The sequence below is a fragment of the Ursus americanus genome, chromosome 13 (genome assembly GCF_024610735.1).
Source record: "Ursus americanus isolate L20-20 chromosome 13, mUrsAme1.1.p, whole genome shotgun sequence".
NCBI lineage: Eukaryota > Metazoa > Chordata > Mammalia > Carnivora > Ursidae > Ursus > Ursus americanus.
In genome coordinates, this window is record NC_142139.1 from 60,114,092 (window position 1) to 60,127,721 (window position 13,630).

The window sequence follows — 13,630 nt, forward strand, 5'->3', positions numbered from 1 at the left end:
ACAAACTGAGGGCTTCACTCTCCCTACGTAATCAGAGCATATGTATTCTATAGTTAAGGGAAAAAACACATAGAACTTGAACAGGTGAAATTCATCTGGGGATATATACACTGTGCAAGTAATAAATTAACACCTTGCTTTTTAGTTGCAAAGTAAATGCAGAAGATTACTTAATGAGCAAGTTTTAAGACTAAGTATGGAAGCTTTTCTTCTGTCATTTCATTTCATTCTACCCACTAGCTTTTGCAGCCTTTTCTTCTGTAAGTTTCCATACCATTCTCCTCTGTTGTAACACTGACCTTCAGCATACTGTAGAAATGTCAGCTATTGCTTTTTCATGCTAATTTAAGCTGTTTATAAATAGTATAATTGTTTTTTTTTAAGATTTTATTTATTTATTTGACAGAGAGAGAGAGGCAGCGAGAGAGGGAACACAAGCAGGGTGAGTGGGAGAGGGAGAAGCAGGCTTCCGACTGAGCAGGGAGCCCGATGCGGGGCTTGATCCTGGAACGCTGGGATCATGACCTGAGCCGAAGGCAGACGCTTAACGACTGAGCCACCCAGGCACACCTACATAATTGTTATTCCTAATCTAGTCACTAGAGTCCAAGACTAAAGTAAAAAAACTATGCCAAAGTTTTTAAAGTTGTCCCATCTGAAAAGATTATAAGAATGACAAGAAAAGTTTTCCTCTTATTGAGGTGCCTATAAGCAGTCAGTGGAAGCTTCTGTGTGACTTAGTTATAATTAAGAGGAAAGGACGTCATGACAATTGGGACAGAAATGTGAAGATGATTTTGATGTCAGTTTGAAATCTGAACTGCAGATTCCACTCGTCTCTTCCCTAGGAAGAACAGAGAGCACATACTGTCCATGCTTATGTGGGGGAAGTGACAGTTGGGGAGAGACAGTGCTAATATACTGCAGCCAATTCTTTCTTTCCTTTTCTTTTCTTTTCATTAATAGATTTTATTTCTTAGAGCCGTTTCAGTTTTGCAGAAAGATTGAACAAAAGTGTAAAGAGTTCCCATATTGGCTCCACTCCCCCAATTTGCTCACCCCATCCAATTTCCCCTATTATAAACATTTTGCATTGGTGTATTGGTCAGCCAATTTCTTCTTATACAGTTACTGAAAGTGGCCAGAATTAAACATTCTGGAGGATAATGAAGAATCATATTATTCAGTTTTGAGTATGAAATATGGAATGAAACAGCTTATTTATAGACCTTGTTTAAAGTGGCAAGGATTTCAGCTTTCCAAAACAATTTATGGAGGAATCTTCCATACAGCAGAGTGTACAATGTTGATCAACTATTAAGAATAGGCACACATACACCCTAAATCATTTCTAGTCAGAACACGTCAATGGGAAATCTCACATAAAGGAGGGATAGTTCAAAGAAGATCTAAAGAAAAATGGAAAATCTTTCTAATGGAGTCCAGGGGAAATGGAGGAGAAATGTAAGACAGATGATTGTGCTTCTTTTTTCATAGGAGAGAAAGCAATGACATCAGACAAAATCATATAAATGTCATTATCCAGGTTTTAAATAACAAAAGCTAGTTCCTATTAATTAGTTTTAATAGAGTCAAACAGAAAAAGAGTCACGCTTTGAGTTCTAATAGTCCCCAAAAGTGTTAATCTGCTGACTGGGATAGATCAATAAGATGAAGAACATGAAAGCAATTCTTAATGATAAATCACTACTACTACTATTATTGACAAGTTGCTGGTAGCTAAAGTAAACTTCTTGGAAAGGCCCCTTCTTATCTAAACTGTCTGTAAATCAGAAAAAGAAAACATTCTAGTCAAAATCTGGAAATAAAACTCTATTAGGTTAAGGTACAATTAATAATAATTCAAACTAATGAGAAAGTGACACATTTGAATATAATATTTGCTAATTTCGAATTCCTGCTTTATAAAAATCACGTGCAAACAGAACTATTTAAATGATCGACTTGACTTTGATAAATAAAAATTAATTTTCTCATTCTAGATTCTAATATGTGCATTTATAAATATATTTTAACAGCTCCGAAACAATTTTGAAATAAACAACACTAAGAAAAACTACAAACCTTAATGGTAGACAAGCAGGGAAGCAAGCTGGAATTTAAACAGTAGTTTCACTGCTAGCCCATGTGTATACTTATTCAGGTAATTAAAGTATCTGTTCGTCCCACCACCATATTCAGCCATGACACAGGTTTTAATTTGAACATAATTTTGGACACCTAATTACTGTTTAAAATGTCCTCAAAAAGATAAAAAATAAGCATCACCACTGACACAAAAGGTTACGGTATATGCAAAAGGTTGTTCATCACATGCTAGACAATGAAATTAAAAACAAAGGGTGTCATCATTTAAAGCTAGCAGATGTTGGTGTGACCGATACATACATTATGAAGGAACATTACGCAGGTGTCAAATATTTATCTACTAGAATCTGAAAGTTCCGAGAGAGGATGAACCCCAATGCCTACAGCAGTGCTTGGCTCTTGATAGTCTAAGTTGTTATAGTTGTACTTCTAGTATAAATATAAAGCTACATTTGGGGAGCGCTTAGAGGCACTAAGCATTTAACATACACTATTTCATTTAATATTCACAGTAACATATATTGTGAATCACAAATATTATTGTCCCCATTTTATAGACGGGGAAACTGAAGCCCAGAGGTTAAATAATTTGCCAAGGTTTAAGTCATATAATTAGTAAGTGGAGAGATACTTAATAAATATTTGTTGAATTGAATGTTTGAATCTGTACAAAGCCTCCAGGTGGCTTTCAAGAGAAGCTATCGGCTTTTAAGGATTACATAATTAAACTAAGGGGTAAAAAAAGAACAGAAAATAACCACAACAAAAACCTATGAGTTGGATCAAAACTCCAGTGTACTTTGAAATACCTCAAATTATAAACTCTCCAAAGTTGGAGGTCCCAGTACAAATAATAAAAAAGCAATGGGTCACTCTGATGCTATCTTTACCTGCTAATGGCCAAAGTGATTCACAAAGATCTTAACATTTTTATTATAAAGAAGGCATCTTCAAAATCTTTATGACATGAAAGAAAATGTTATATAATATTAGGGATAAATGTATACTATAGTTAGTTGGTAAAAAATTTGCATTTACTGTAGTGTTTCCTTCATACTTCCATATTTCAAAAGCTGCAGTTAATTTGATGGATGCTGTACAACTGATGACATCCAAGAACTGAGGAAATACTATTTAGATTTCTGATAAAGAATTCATCTTTAAGACTGACATTTACTGTGACATTGGTATTAGCAATTGCTACATTCAGACAAGATGTGTAGGACAGAAAACTGCTTTGGACATTAAAATTGAGAACTTAGGTCTAGAAAGTGCTGTCAAGTTTCATTGAAACTGTGGTCACATCAGATAACAAAGAACATGGACGTATTAAGATGGTCAGGATATGGGAAGGAAATAAAAGATAAACAGATTTTTCTTTGAAATGTACTTAAAATATTACCACAATATTGTAAACTCACCAGGTGTATTTATCTAAATTGGCAACAAAAGTAAAATTCAAACAAAGAAAAAATCTTGCTCATTTCAGCACTGCACATTTTAAAATTTGTAGTATGGGTGCTGTGGTGCTAAAATATTCTAACTTTATTCTTTCTTCTAGTTGAAAGTCCTAGATTAATATATTGTCCACTAATTTCTATTTACCCTAGATAATTCACATTAAATGAGATAACAGTATCTCCCATGACATACTGGGGAAAACAAAAGCAAAATGCATCCGGTGGTTTGACTGATCAACAAGCTATAGAATATTCTATGTCTGAATCTCTTTTTCAATTAGATTAAGACGAAAGAGGGCCTGGGAAATTTGTTTCCCTTTGAAGCTTCTAAAAGGTTTACCCCGAGTCCAAATACTTCTGTTGGGTCATTGTATACCACATACTGGAATGACTCTTGGTGACAAGGGAAGGGGAGGGTAGTCAAGATCTATTATGGTCACGGCAGGGTGTAAAATAAAGTTGACCTAAAAGACACAGGATAAAGTTACCTACTTAAACATAAAATTAACACATGATGGATCAGATTAAAAAGAGATAAGATATATCCATACACACCTATACACATACCATGTTGCCCTCAAAAAAGTGAATGGCCTCCAGTTTAGTATGACCTGACTAGTCATAACCAGACTGAAAATATTGAATTATCTAGTGAGAGGATAATATTCAGTGTCTGAGAGGCACAGTTTTTCACTTTGACTCTAATTTTAATCAAGGGAAAGGGGTTTTGACAATCAACTTGAGTATTTTTGCTCTTTTGAGTAAATAATTCCAATAGAGGAGAAAGCTTTTTAAGCTATATATAATGAGGGACTCCTTTCAGTGTCAGCTAGCTCCTTTGCTCTGACTAGATTCTCATCAGCAAATTGGGGATAAAATTAATTTGTTAATGAAAATGAGCACTGTTTATTCTTATAAAAATAATTTGTGTTCAGGATTACATATCAAATTCTTAATGAGTTTGGGTAATAAATAATGATGATAGTGATGACAATGCATTAGTACGCTCTTGATTGCAAACAACAGGAACCCCTATCCAAAAAAGTAAAGGTATTTAATTTCTAATATAAAAAGAAATTTCAAAGTATTTTGGCTCCAGGGTTGTTAGGCTCATGGACCCTATTCTTCCTTCCTAATGCTCTATTTTCCCTGTGTTATTAATAGCCGTCATGGCTGCAACATGGCCGCATCTGTTCCTGTCATTATATGCTCATACATTAGTTCCAGAAGTATATACACATACAGGTGTGTACACATACACATAGATATAGTATTACCTTCTTTTGTCTCTTTTTGAGACTTAAAATTTTCTCTGCACATGTTTCCTCCAATCTTACAGGTGGATTGCAGTGGATGCCAAGCCAAAAGGAATAAAATTAGCATGATTATGTTGGAATACTCTGTGTACAACTCCTGAGGCTGGGAATGGAGCTATCTTTTCAGCTGTTTGAAGTTCTTTACCTAGTGAGTAGTCTAAGTGATGTGATTTAAACCCTGCCTGATGTACTGTATGGTGACTAACATAATATAATAAAAAATCATTAAAAAAATAATAAATAAATAAATAAATAAATAAATAAATAATATAATATAATATAATATAATATAATATAAAAAAAATAAACCCTGCCCACATAGGGCTATGTGATTTTTTAAAAATTTATTTTTATGATAGGATATAGTGGTACTAGAAGAACCTTGAAGACAGCTCCTGAGTTCCACTTCTATCTTTCTGTTTTCCCCACATTGTGGGAAAAACTATTTTCCACTGATAACTGGGCTTTGTTACTTCAACCACAGTGTAATTATCGACCTTTATCCTTTTTTTTCTTTTTTTTTGGTCATTTTTGCTCAGTGGCAGGAAGACCTAAAACTCCAAGAAGGTAGTCTCAGCAACCAATCTGAATTGTTGTGCCACTTACCAATATTCCTCCTTTTGGTAGGCTTCTAAACCAGTAGAGCCCAGAAATAATAGAAGCAGAATAACAAATTTTGTAAGTGGCTCACTAGTAAAACTACTGTTGCAGATGCTTGGGCCTGCCTCAAAGCCATTTCACTCTTTTTATTGCTTATAGCATCTCAGCCACAGTTGCTAAATCACGGTAACTCTATGTCAATCAGGTAATCCCTTCTTTTCTGTTCTCAATAGGTCTAGGGATGTTCATGTGATTCAGTCTGTGGATTAGAAATCAGCAGAAGTACACTGAAGGCTCCTGAAAAGATATTTTTCTTCCTATTAAGCATAAGGAATTAGAGGAGAAGTTTCTTTGTTTTGCCCCATCTTTGTGCTGAGGATACTTTCATACGAGGATGTGATATTTTGGGTGGCGGTGGCCAACTTATTACCAAAAGAAGGCAGAAGTCAACACACCTTGAGAGTCTGTGATGAGATCAGTCTATCACTGAAATAACTCTGGGATACCCACCTCTGGGTCTCTTTGGAGTAAATAAATATATACGGTTAAGCCACTATTAAACTGTCTGTTCGTTCCAGCCAAAATACCCTAGGTGATACATAAAGGGAAAAGTGGGCAGTACACTTGCCAAACTTAAAAGCATCTTAGTGGCCTGTCAGTCTTCGCTGAAAATATCTGTGTTGCAAGAGATAACAGAGTTAGTATAGAGAATGAAATATCAAGGATGTAATGATAAATGATCTGTATAAATTACTTAATACGAATACTTGTATCAATGTCTAAAGGTAATTATTTGAATTCAATATCTCTATAAGGTTTTATTTTACAAAGTAACATTTTCCTTAACATATTAGATGATAATCAAAATATAGAACATGGATAAATCTCTCAGTCTTTCAAGGCACAACTCTCAGTTTTAATTTATTTTTTATAATACTATCAGACAAAAGGAAAGAAAACAAATATAAATTCATAGACTTTCAAAAGAAAAAAGATTACTGGTAAAATAGGCATCAGATAACTGTCAGTGAACACGAAGGTATTCAAGCTAGGTGTTTATCCATTTAGGAACTCATATTTATTTACACATAGTAAGATACGGATAATCTATACTAACATATCACAGAACGTGTCTGCTGGAATGTTACTTTACCAAAGGAAAAAAAAGGACACTGTCAAATAAATTTAACGCTATGTCAAATAAATTTGAATAATACTGCACACAACACGTATTCACAATGTGCATCAATGTATTAAAGACTTTGAAAGTTATTTTTTAAATAAGCCAACTAATCATAACCTATCATGATCAAATTTATTAGACTTGAGGACTCCTTTGACTATGTCCATTATCCTGTGGAATAATTATTCCACAGAATATATTTGGAAAATGCTTATCTGTATATTCTGATGATACCAATCAGAGTTTTCTAGCCCCAGGAATAAAAATAAAAATTATTTTTCATCACTGTTGCTATGCTATGAAGTAATGGTAATGAACATTTTATTGCTGTATACTGGAGCAAAAAGTCAGTAAGATTTAATGTCTGAGGATAAACTCCTGAGTTCCTTTTTAAAATGGAGAACTACAAATTCCCCGTTTATATTTTAGCTGGTCCAACAGCAAAAAGAATACATTATCATGAACATAAATTGCTTATGCACGTTCATCTAAAATGTGTGCACAGGTCCAATTTAAAATATTTCTCATAATAGAATCTATCCCAGATCATTCTAATAATTATGCATAAATTGTATGCATGCATGTGGGTCTTCCTTTATGAAGGCAAGAAAATTGTGCTTATATAGTTAAAAGACTGTTTTTACCTGACCCCAATGGGAATTTTTTTTTTTTTTTTAAGATTTATTTGAGAGAGAGAGGGGCACGGGTGTGGGGGCAGAGGAAGACTCTCTAGCAGACTTCCCGCTGAGGGGCTCCATCCCACAGAGCCTGAGATCATGACCTGTGCTGAAACCAAGAGTCCAATGTTCAACTGACTGAGCCACCCAGGCCTCCCAAGAATATTATTTAAAAAAATTTTTTAAAAAACATATTTACACAAACAAAAATAAAACCTATAACATACTGAAATTAAACCATGTTTGCTCCCAATTTTTCAGATTCCAAATTTAAAAATAACTAAGTCAAGAAACTGTTTCATACTAAATGGAGATCAAGGAATATAGCTAGTTGGTTGAGAAGTTGAATTACTTTATTATAATACTGCTAGCAGAATAAAATCAACACACGTAACTTGTACATGCAGGGGAAATACAGCCTAATGTAAACAGATGGTTTTTAGCACATTCCTTTACTAGAATGTGGTCACCTGCCACAAAGTACACAAGCTCATGCACAAGATCAAGACTTTACATACAGCTGAGATCACAACATCATGCAGATAACAACAGCGTGCTAGATAATCGTACCACAAATTGTGCGGATGTTCTCCCCCACCCCATGAGCCACTGCCAGCAGTTGCTGTGGAGTTTGGTTACCCATATCCGTGACATGAACGATGTCCTTTGGAGAATCTTGTTCCCTGTGGCTGTAAGTATTCTTATTTTTATAATATTTTAATGATGCTTGCTATCAAAATGATAAGTACAGAACTAGAAATTACGGAAAAGTAGACTTTTTATAATACTGAACAATTATACACATCTTACCTCAGGTACTCACAATAAACAACACTTATATTTACACATATCATCAAAACTAATTTACTTCTCAGGCTTAAAAGAACCCAAAATAACACATCTGATGATAGTGCCCCAATAAGGGGGGGAAATCAACCTCCAAAAAGTACTTCCTGATTTCTAGCACTCAAAAAACTTGGTAAGAGTCATTCTAAGACCTGGTTAAAGTATGACTCATACAGATAAGTTCTATATAAAAACATCTATTAGGATAACTCTTTCAATTACATGATTTTAATTCTGAAGGCTTGACTTGGATAAACAACCAAGCTGATTTTATTTATATTAGTCAATGAAATAAAGTACAGAATATAGTTATTAAAATGCTTTTCCTCATTCTCAGCATCTACAGGTGTATTTATTTCAATGTCCTTCTTTGCCTATTTATAACACAGGTACATTCTGGTAAAGATAGATTCTATTTTGTTATCAGGTAACACCTGTGAAGCTACTGATGTTCATAAAAGCATAGAATCAGAATTCTGGAACCACAAGTCACTCTGAAAGGTTCAGCTGTATGCCTCTTGACAGCACTATGCCCCTTTCAGAATAGTGAATTCAACGCTTTTGGAATGCTCCAGGATATCTTTTAAGTCAGGCAAGGGGGTGAAGAAAAAGAAAATACAGCCAACTCTCAATAACAATGGAAGGTAGGATGGATAAGTATAATCTGAAGATCTAAAAATCTTATTTTAATTAATAACTTCAATCCTCTCTCTTAGCAAACATTCAACTTAAAAAAAAATTTTTTTAAGTTTTGTTAAAGAGAGGTCTTTTAATTTTACCTTTTTTCTCTGCCCACCCCTCCAAACACAGTAGAGGAGGTGTAACAAGAACTCTATAGTCTGATATGTGCAGCTGCAAAGATGGAAACATATTTTGACATCTAGCTTTTCCTATTTAGATATTTAAAACTATCCATATCATATCCTAGTATATGAGGGCCTATCTATGGTTTCATCTTTGCATAAAAATGATGACTTTATAATTTGTTTTAAAAATTGGTACTCCTTTAGCAAGGAATGACTACTTACCATAATCAATATCAGCAGTTACATCCAACTTTTCTGACTTTGTAAATCTACAACTCAGTACTTACCAAGTTATACTTTCCTTAGAATGTAACATTTGCAAGTGATATGAATTAAACATGACAGTTTTACTCATTATCAGTATAATTCATGACAGGAACCAGAATCCCTTGATAAATTGGGCATAATAAGACTGGGGCTTGTAATAGCTGCCTTTCCTGATTCTTATGTATCTGAAGTAAAACACTGTACTATTCTGCCAAGGTTCTCCAGTAATCATCATTTGACTAACTTAAGAGACTAATGCAAAATATGTATCTTATTATAAAGTTTGTCATATGAACTATTTTAATTAGCTACAAGTAATGTCAAATTCTAATAAACAGAATAATGAAGTCTTTGAAACCATGCCATTCTTCAAATATGTAGGTGTAAAAGAATCCCTTGTACAGAGTAGCTATGCCACAGTACAAGATCAAAAAGTGACATGCTTACTGTTGTCATATATTTAGAAGGAACGGAACTTGGATTTGACCAAAAATAAAGTAAAAAGAAGTGGATTTTATGACAAAATGCATCAGAAAAAATTTCCAATCAAGTGATAAGTTACAAAACCTAAATTTATGAGTTTATCCATTCATTTGCCTTCTAAATTAAGTATCAGTCCTCTATTCAATCGGAACATCAAAACTCTTAAACAGCAGTGAGAGAACAGATTTCTTAAATATTTATATCAGGCTTTATAATATATATATATTTTATATATATATTTATATATATAAAATAGAAGCAATTTATCACTAAGAAACTATATATATATATATTTACATTTGTGGGGCTAAGACTTAACTGATAATGTATGGTGTATCAGTAAAGCTTTGCAATGGTGTTATATTTTTTTATTTGTATACAAGGGAAATTTAAGAAATCATATGTAATAAGTAAAAATCAACCTAATTTTTAAAATGTCATTTGTATTATATGCATATTTATAAAATCAGTATTTTTGTTTAATATTCAAATATTTTGCATGGGGGAAACAGATTTCTAATTATGACACAGCAAAAGTTAAGATATTTTTAAAAAATATTCGACTGCCTAATTTAAATAGTCCTTAATACCGCTACAACAAATGAAAAAAAGTTGGGTTTTTGAAAATTAAATTAAAATAACTGCCAGTTAAATTTTTCCACAGAAAAGAATTCACCTAGAAGTAGTAGTTCTGAGTGTTGTATAATTTCTGTTAGATTTCTAAGAATAAGTCTAGTAGGCATTTAAACATTTCTGAGGAAAAAAGAAAAACATTTCTGAGAATCTGAACCTTTCCAGAATATATATTAAAATGAGAATGAGGGGAAAAATCAGTGAAAGAATGGTCTTCACATTTTGATCATTCTTACATTATAGTAAGAAATAATTAGTTAATACAAAATTGTTCAATTTTATGACAATCTATAAGCAGTTTCTATGGCAACATGGACTGTTAAAGGCATTAAGAAGACAACATTTTGATGTGTCACAAATGAACAATGTTCTTTGTGACTGTCTCTGATAAAAGTAGCATCATTACTAAACAGAAAAATAAAACAGGAAGAAAATGCTGCAGATAAAATTTGATGAACATATTGTGCTCTCCACATATACTGTAGTCACATTTTAATCATTTTCGATAGAGGACCGCATATATGTCATGGAAGCTGCCACACAACATGAGCAGGTAGAAAGATTTAAAATGTGAGTTGGTAAGGTAAAGAGAAATGACTATGTTATACAGCATTAACTTTACTTAGTGGTCTTCTCAGTGATTTCCTCCTTGAAAGGGAATATTCAATGACTTGTTACTTTACTTGCAAGTTTACTATATTGGAAAGCTGCAGTAAGGTGGTAATAAAGTTCAACTATTACAAATATTCAAGTTCTTCACTTACCTCCTCTGGGTTAGCATTAAAGGTGAGGCTGCCTTCATCCAGCTGCATATACAATTTTCTGAAAGAAAATCCTAGAGGTGGGTTCTTATTATATATGGAACAGTGACCCCAAGTGGATTTACACAACCTATAAAAGATAAAATCAAACAAGAAAACGTTACTATATTTAATTTCCTAAGTTAAACATGTATACACATGATAAAATAGTAACATGAAATTTATAGCTCTAAAGTTGAAAATGTTTAATTCTGTGCTTATTAATTTGTTTACTAGAGTATGATCGACAAATGCCTTCAATTTAGCAATTCTGACAGTACTTAATAAACATGAGTTAAAGATTAATAATATTCATGAGTACTATCTGAAGTTAAATAGAAACTATTACTAATAATGGCAATGACAGCTATTTGTAACATTTACCCAGCGTTTACTAGACGTCAGGCACTATTTAAAACATTATACTAGTATTAACCTGCTTAATCTTTCCAACAACACTATGATGTTGGTGCTAAAGATAAAGAAACACAGACACGATAAAAGATAAAAAAATTGACTTGAACCCAAGGAGTCTTACTCCAGAGCTAGAAATCCTAACCAAGAAACTAAACAGGATTAAGTAACTATGCTCTATTGCAAAGTAGATTTGAATGGGGGTAAAGATTGCTAGGTAGAGGGAGACCTTTATTTTTTTTTAACAATATTTATATTGTTAACAGGAAATATAAACATAGAAATTATAATGCTATCACTTCAGTACATACATCAAAAGCTGGATATAACATGAAGCATAGCTGCTTTTAAGATGCTGCTTCAAACCACTGTTTTTTTTTTTTACCATCACAGTATACATGATTGTTTTAAAATTCTATGAAACCTAAAATGCTAATAGTTCATATCAAAACATATTATTTTTTCAGCTTGGGATAGTTGTGTCCAACTCCATACAAAGGCATTAGCTACTGGTTATTATTCAAAAGCTAAAGTTTTATCTCATTTTATCTTATTACAATGCCTAGAAATTCTGGATCATTAGATCATAGATATTAAATATAAGTGCATTACTCTAGAGACACAGAGAATACTGCAATTATATTTTAGTGCACTTTTAATGACTCTATCTCAAAATTACCTGATTTTTGTGTGTTCAAAAACACCTACTTGTAGTGATAGATATTAAAATAGTTTCATTTTCTGATATTCATTATTGATTGACTCAAATTTCTTGTCACACACATACAATGCATAGGGTAACAAGAAAAAGTTACTGTCTCAGCCTGTAACTTCAAAAATTGTGAGGATAGTGAGTAAAATATGTGATTTAATGAGAATATCTTCTTAATAGTTATTTATATCCATGCATTATTTTTACCAACCAAATGAAATTCCTGATTCTAAAATAGTGAGTGTAGGAGCTTGTTTAGAAAATTATCAATATTTTAGCAGAACCTTTAGTCTTATAGCTTTTGACTTTTATTACCGAGCTATGTGAAAGTAACAGAACCTCGCAACATTAATAAGTATTCGACACATCCAAAGTTAAAATAAAAACTAAGCTGGCCTTCAATTTAAAATAGAAGCAATTTATCACTAAGAAAAAAAAAACACAAATGTCATAAAAATAGGCATATTATGTGGTAACAATAAAGGAAGCATTTCTTTTGAAATGAACATGCAGATTTAAATCCCAGATAAAGAGGACATTCTGATTGAGTTCAGATAAGCTTAGAAATTAACTTTTTTTTTCCAGAGTTCAAATATAGGATTACAAATTAAGTTTTCTGGGAATACTAAAATGCAGACAAGAAATTCTAAATAAAGAATGAACCAGTTTTAAAGTATTTTTATTTCTTTTACTGATTAAGAAATTAATAACCATAAACACCACTAGTTAATAGAATTTCCTCTCACTTCCACAGCACCTTCACTATAACAAGACAATGAGAGAGTAACAGGGTGATACTGATGATTTTTATCTATTTAGAGGTTGATAAATTAACTATATAATTAATACTATAATTCTGTAGCATCAGAAAGCCTGAGTTAGAAATGTCATTGTTGGTAATGCATTTTTACTAAAGTTTGGTTATTTGGATAATTTATTAATTCTATCAATTAGATTTTCATTTAGAAATTATTTAAAGTCACAAAAAGACCTTTGTTTTTAGACATGTTTTACATCACTAGAAATAATGAGATTTAAAAAAACCTTATATACTAGAAAGCTCAAGATCCAAAGATTCTTCTAAGTTTGCTAACATATTTACAACTCAAGTATATGATGCTATTTAAGGAGTAATTGAAGTTATGTATAAAATAGATTCTATTCCAAACATTCTTAAATTTGTAGGTTAAATTTAAACTGATATAATCACTACTATAATTTCTATAGTCTACTTTCACTTCCGTAAGCAGATTATCTCCTTGGATTCTACTATTTTCCTACTTCATTGATGAAATGTTGGTTAGAAAAAATAAAAAGTAGATGA

The 13,630-nt window shown here is 32.5% G+C and overlaps 1 protein-coding gene across 1 annotated transcript in view; it reads right to left on the minus strand.

Moving 5' to 3' along the window:
* The window catches only part of FBXO8 (F-box protein 8), a 51,084-nt gene that overhangs the window by 18,963 nt on the left and 18,491 nt on the right, over positions 1-13,630 (minus strand). Inside the window, exon 3 of the mRNA XM_045799421.2 lies at positions 11,145-11,271. Coding sequence (XP_045655377.1) covers positions 11,145-11,271 — 127 coding nt within the window. The remainder of the gene's footprint in view (positions 1-11,144; positions 11,272-13,630) is intronic.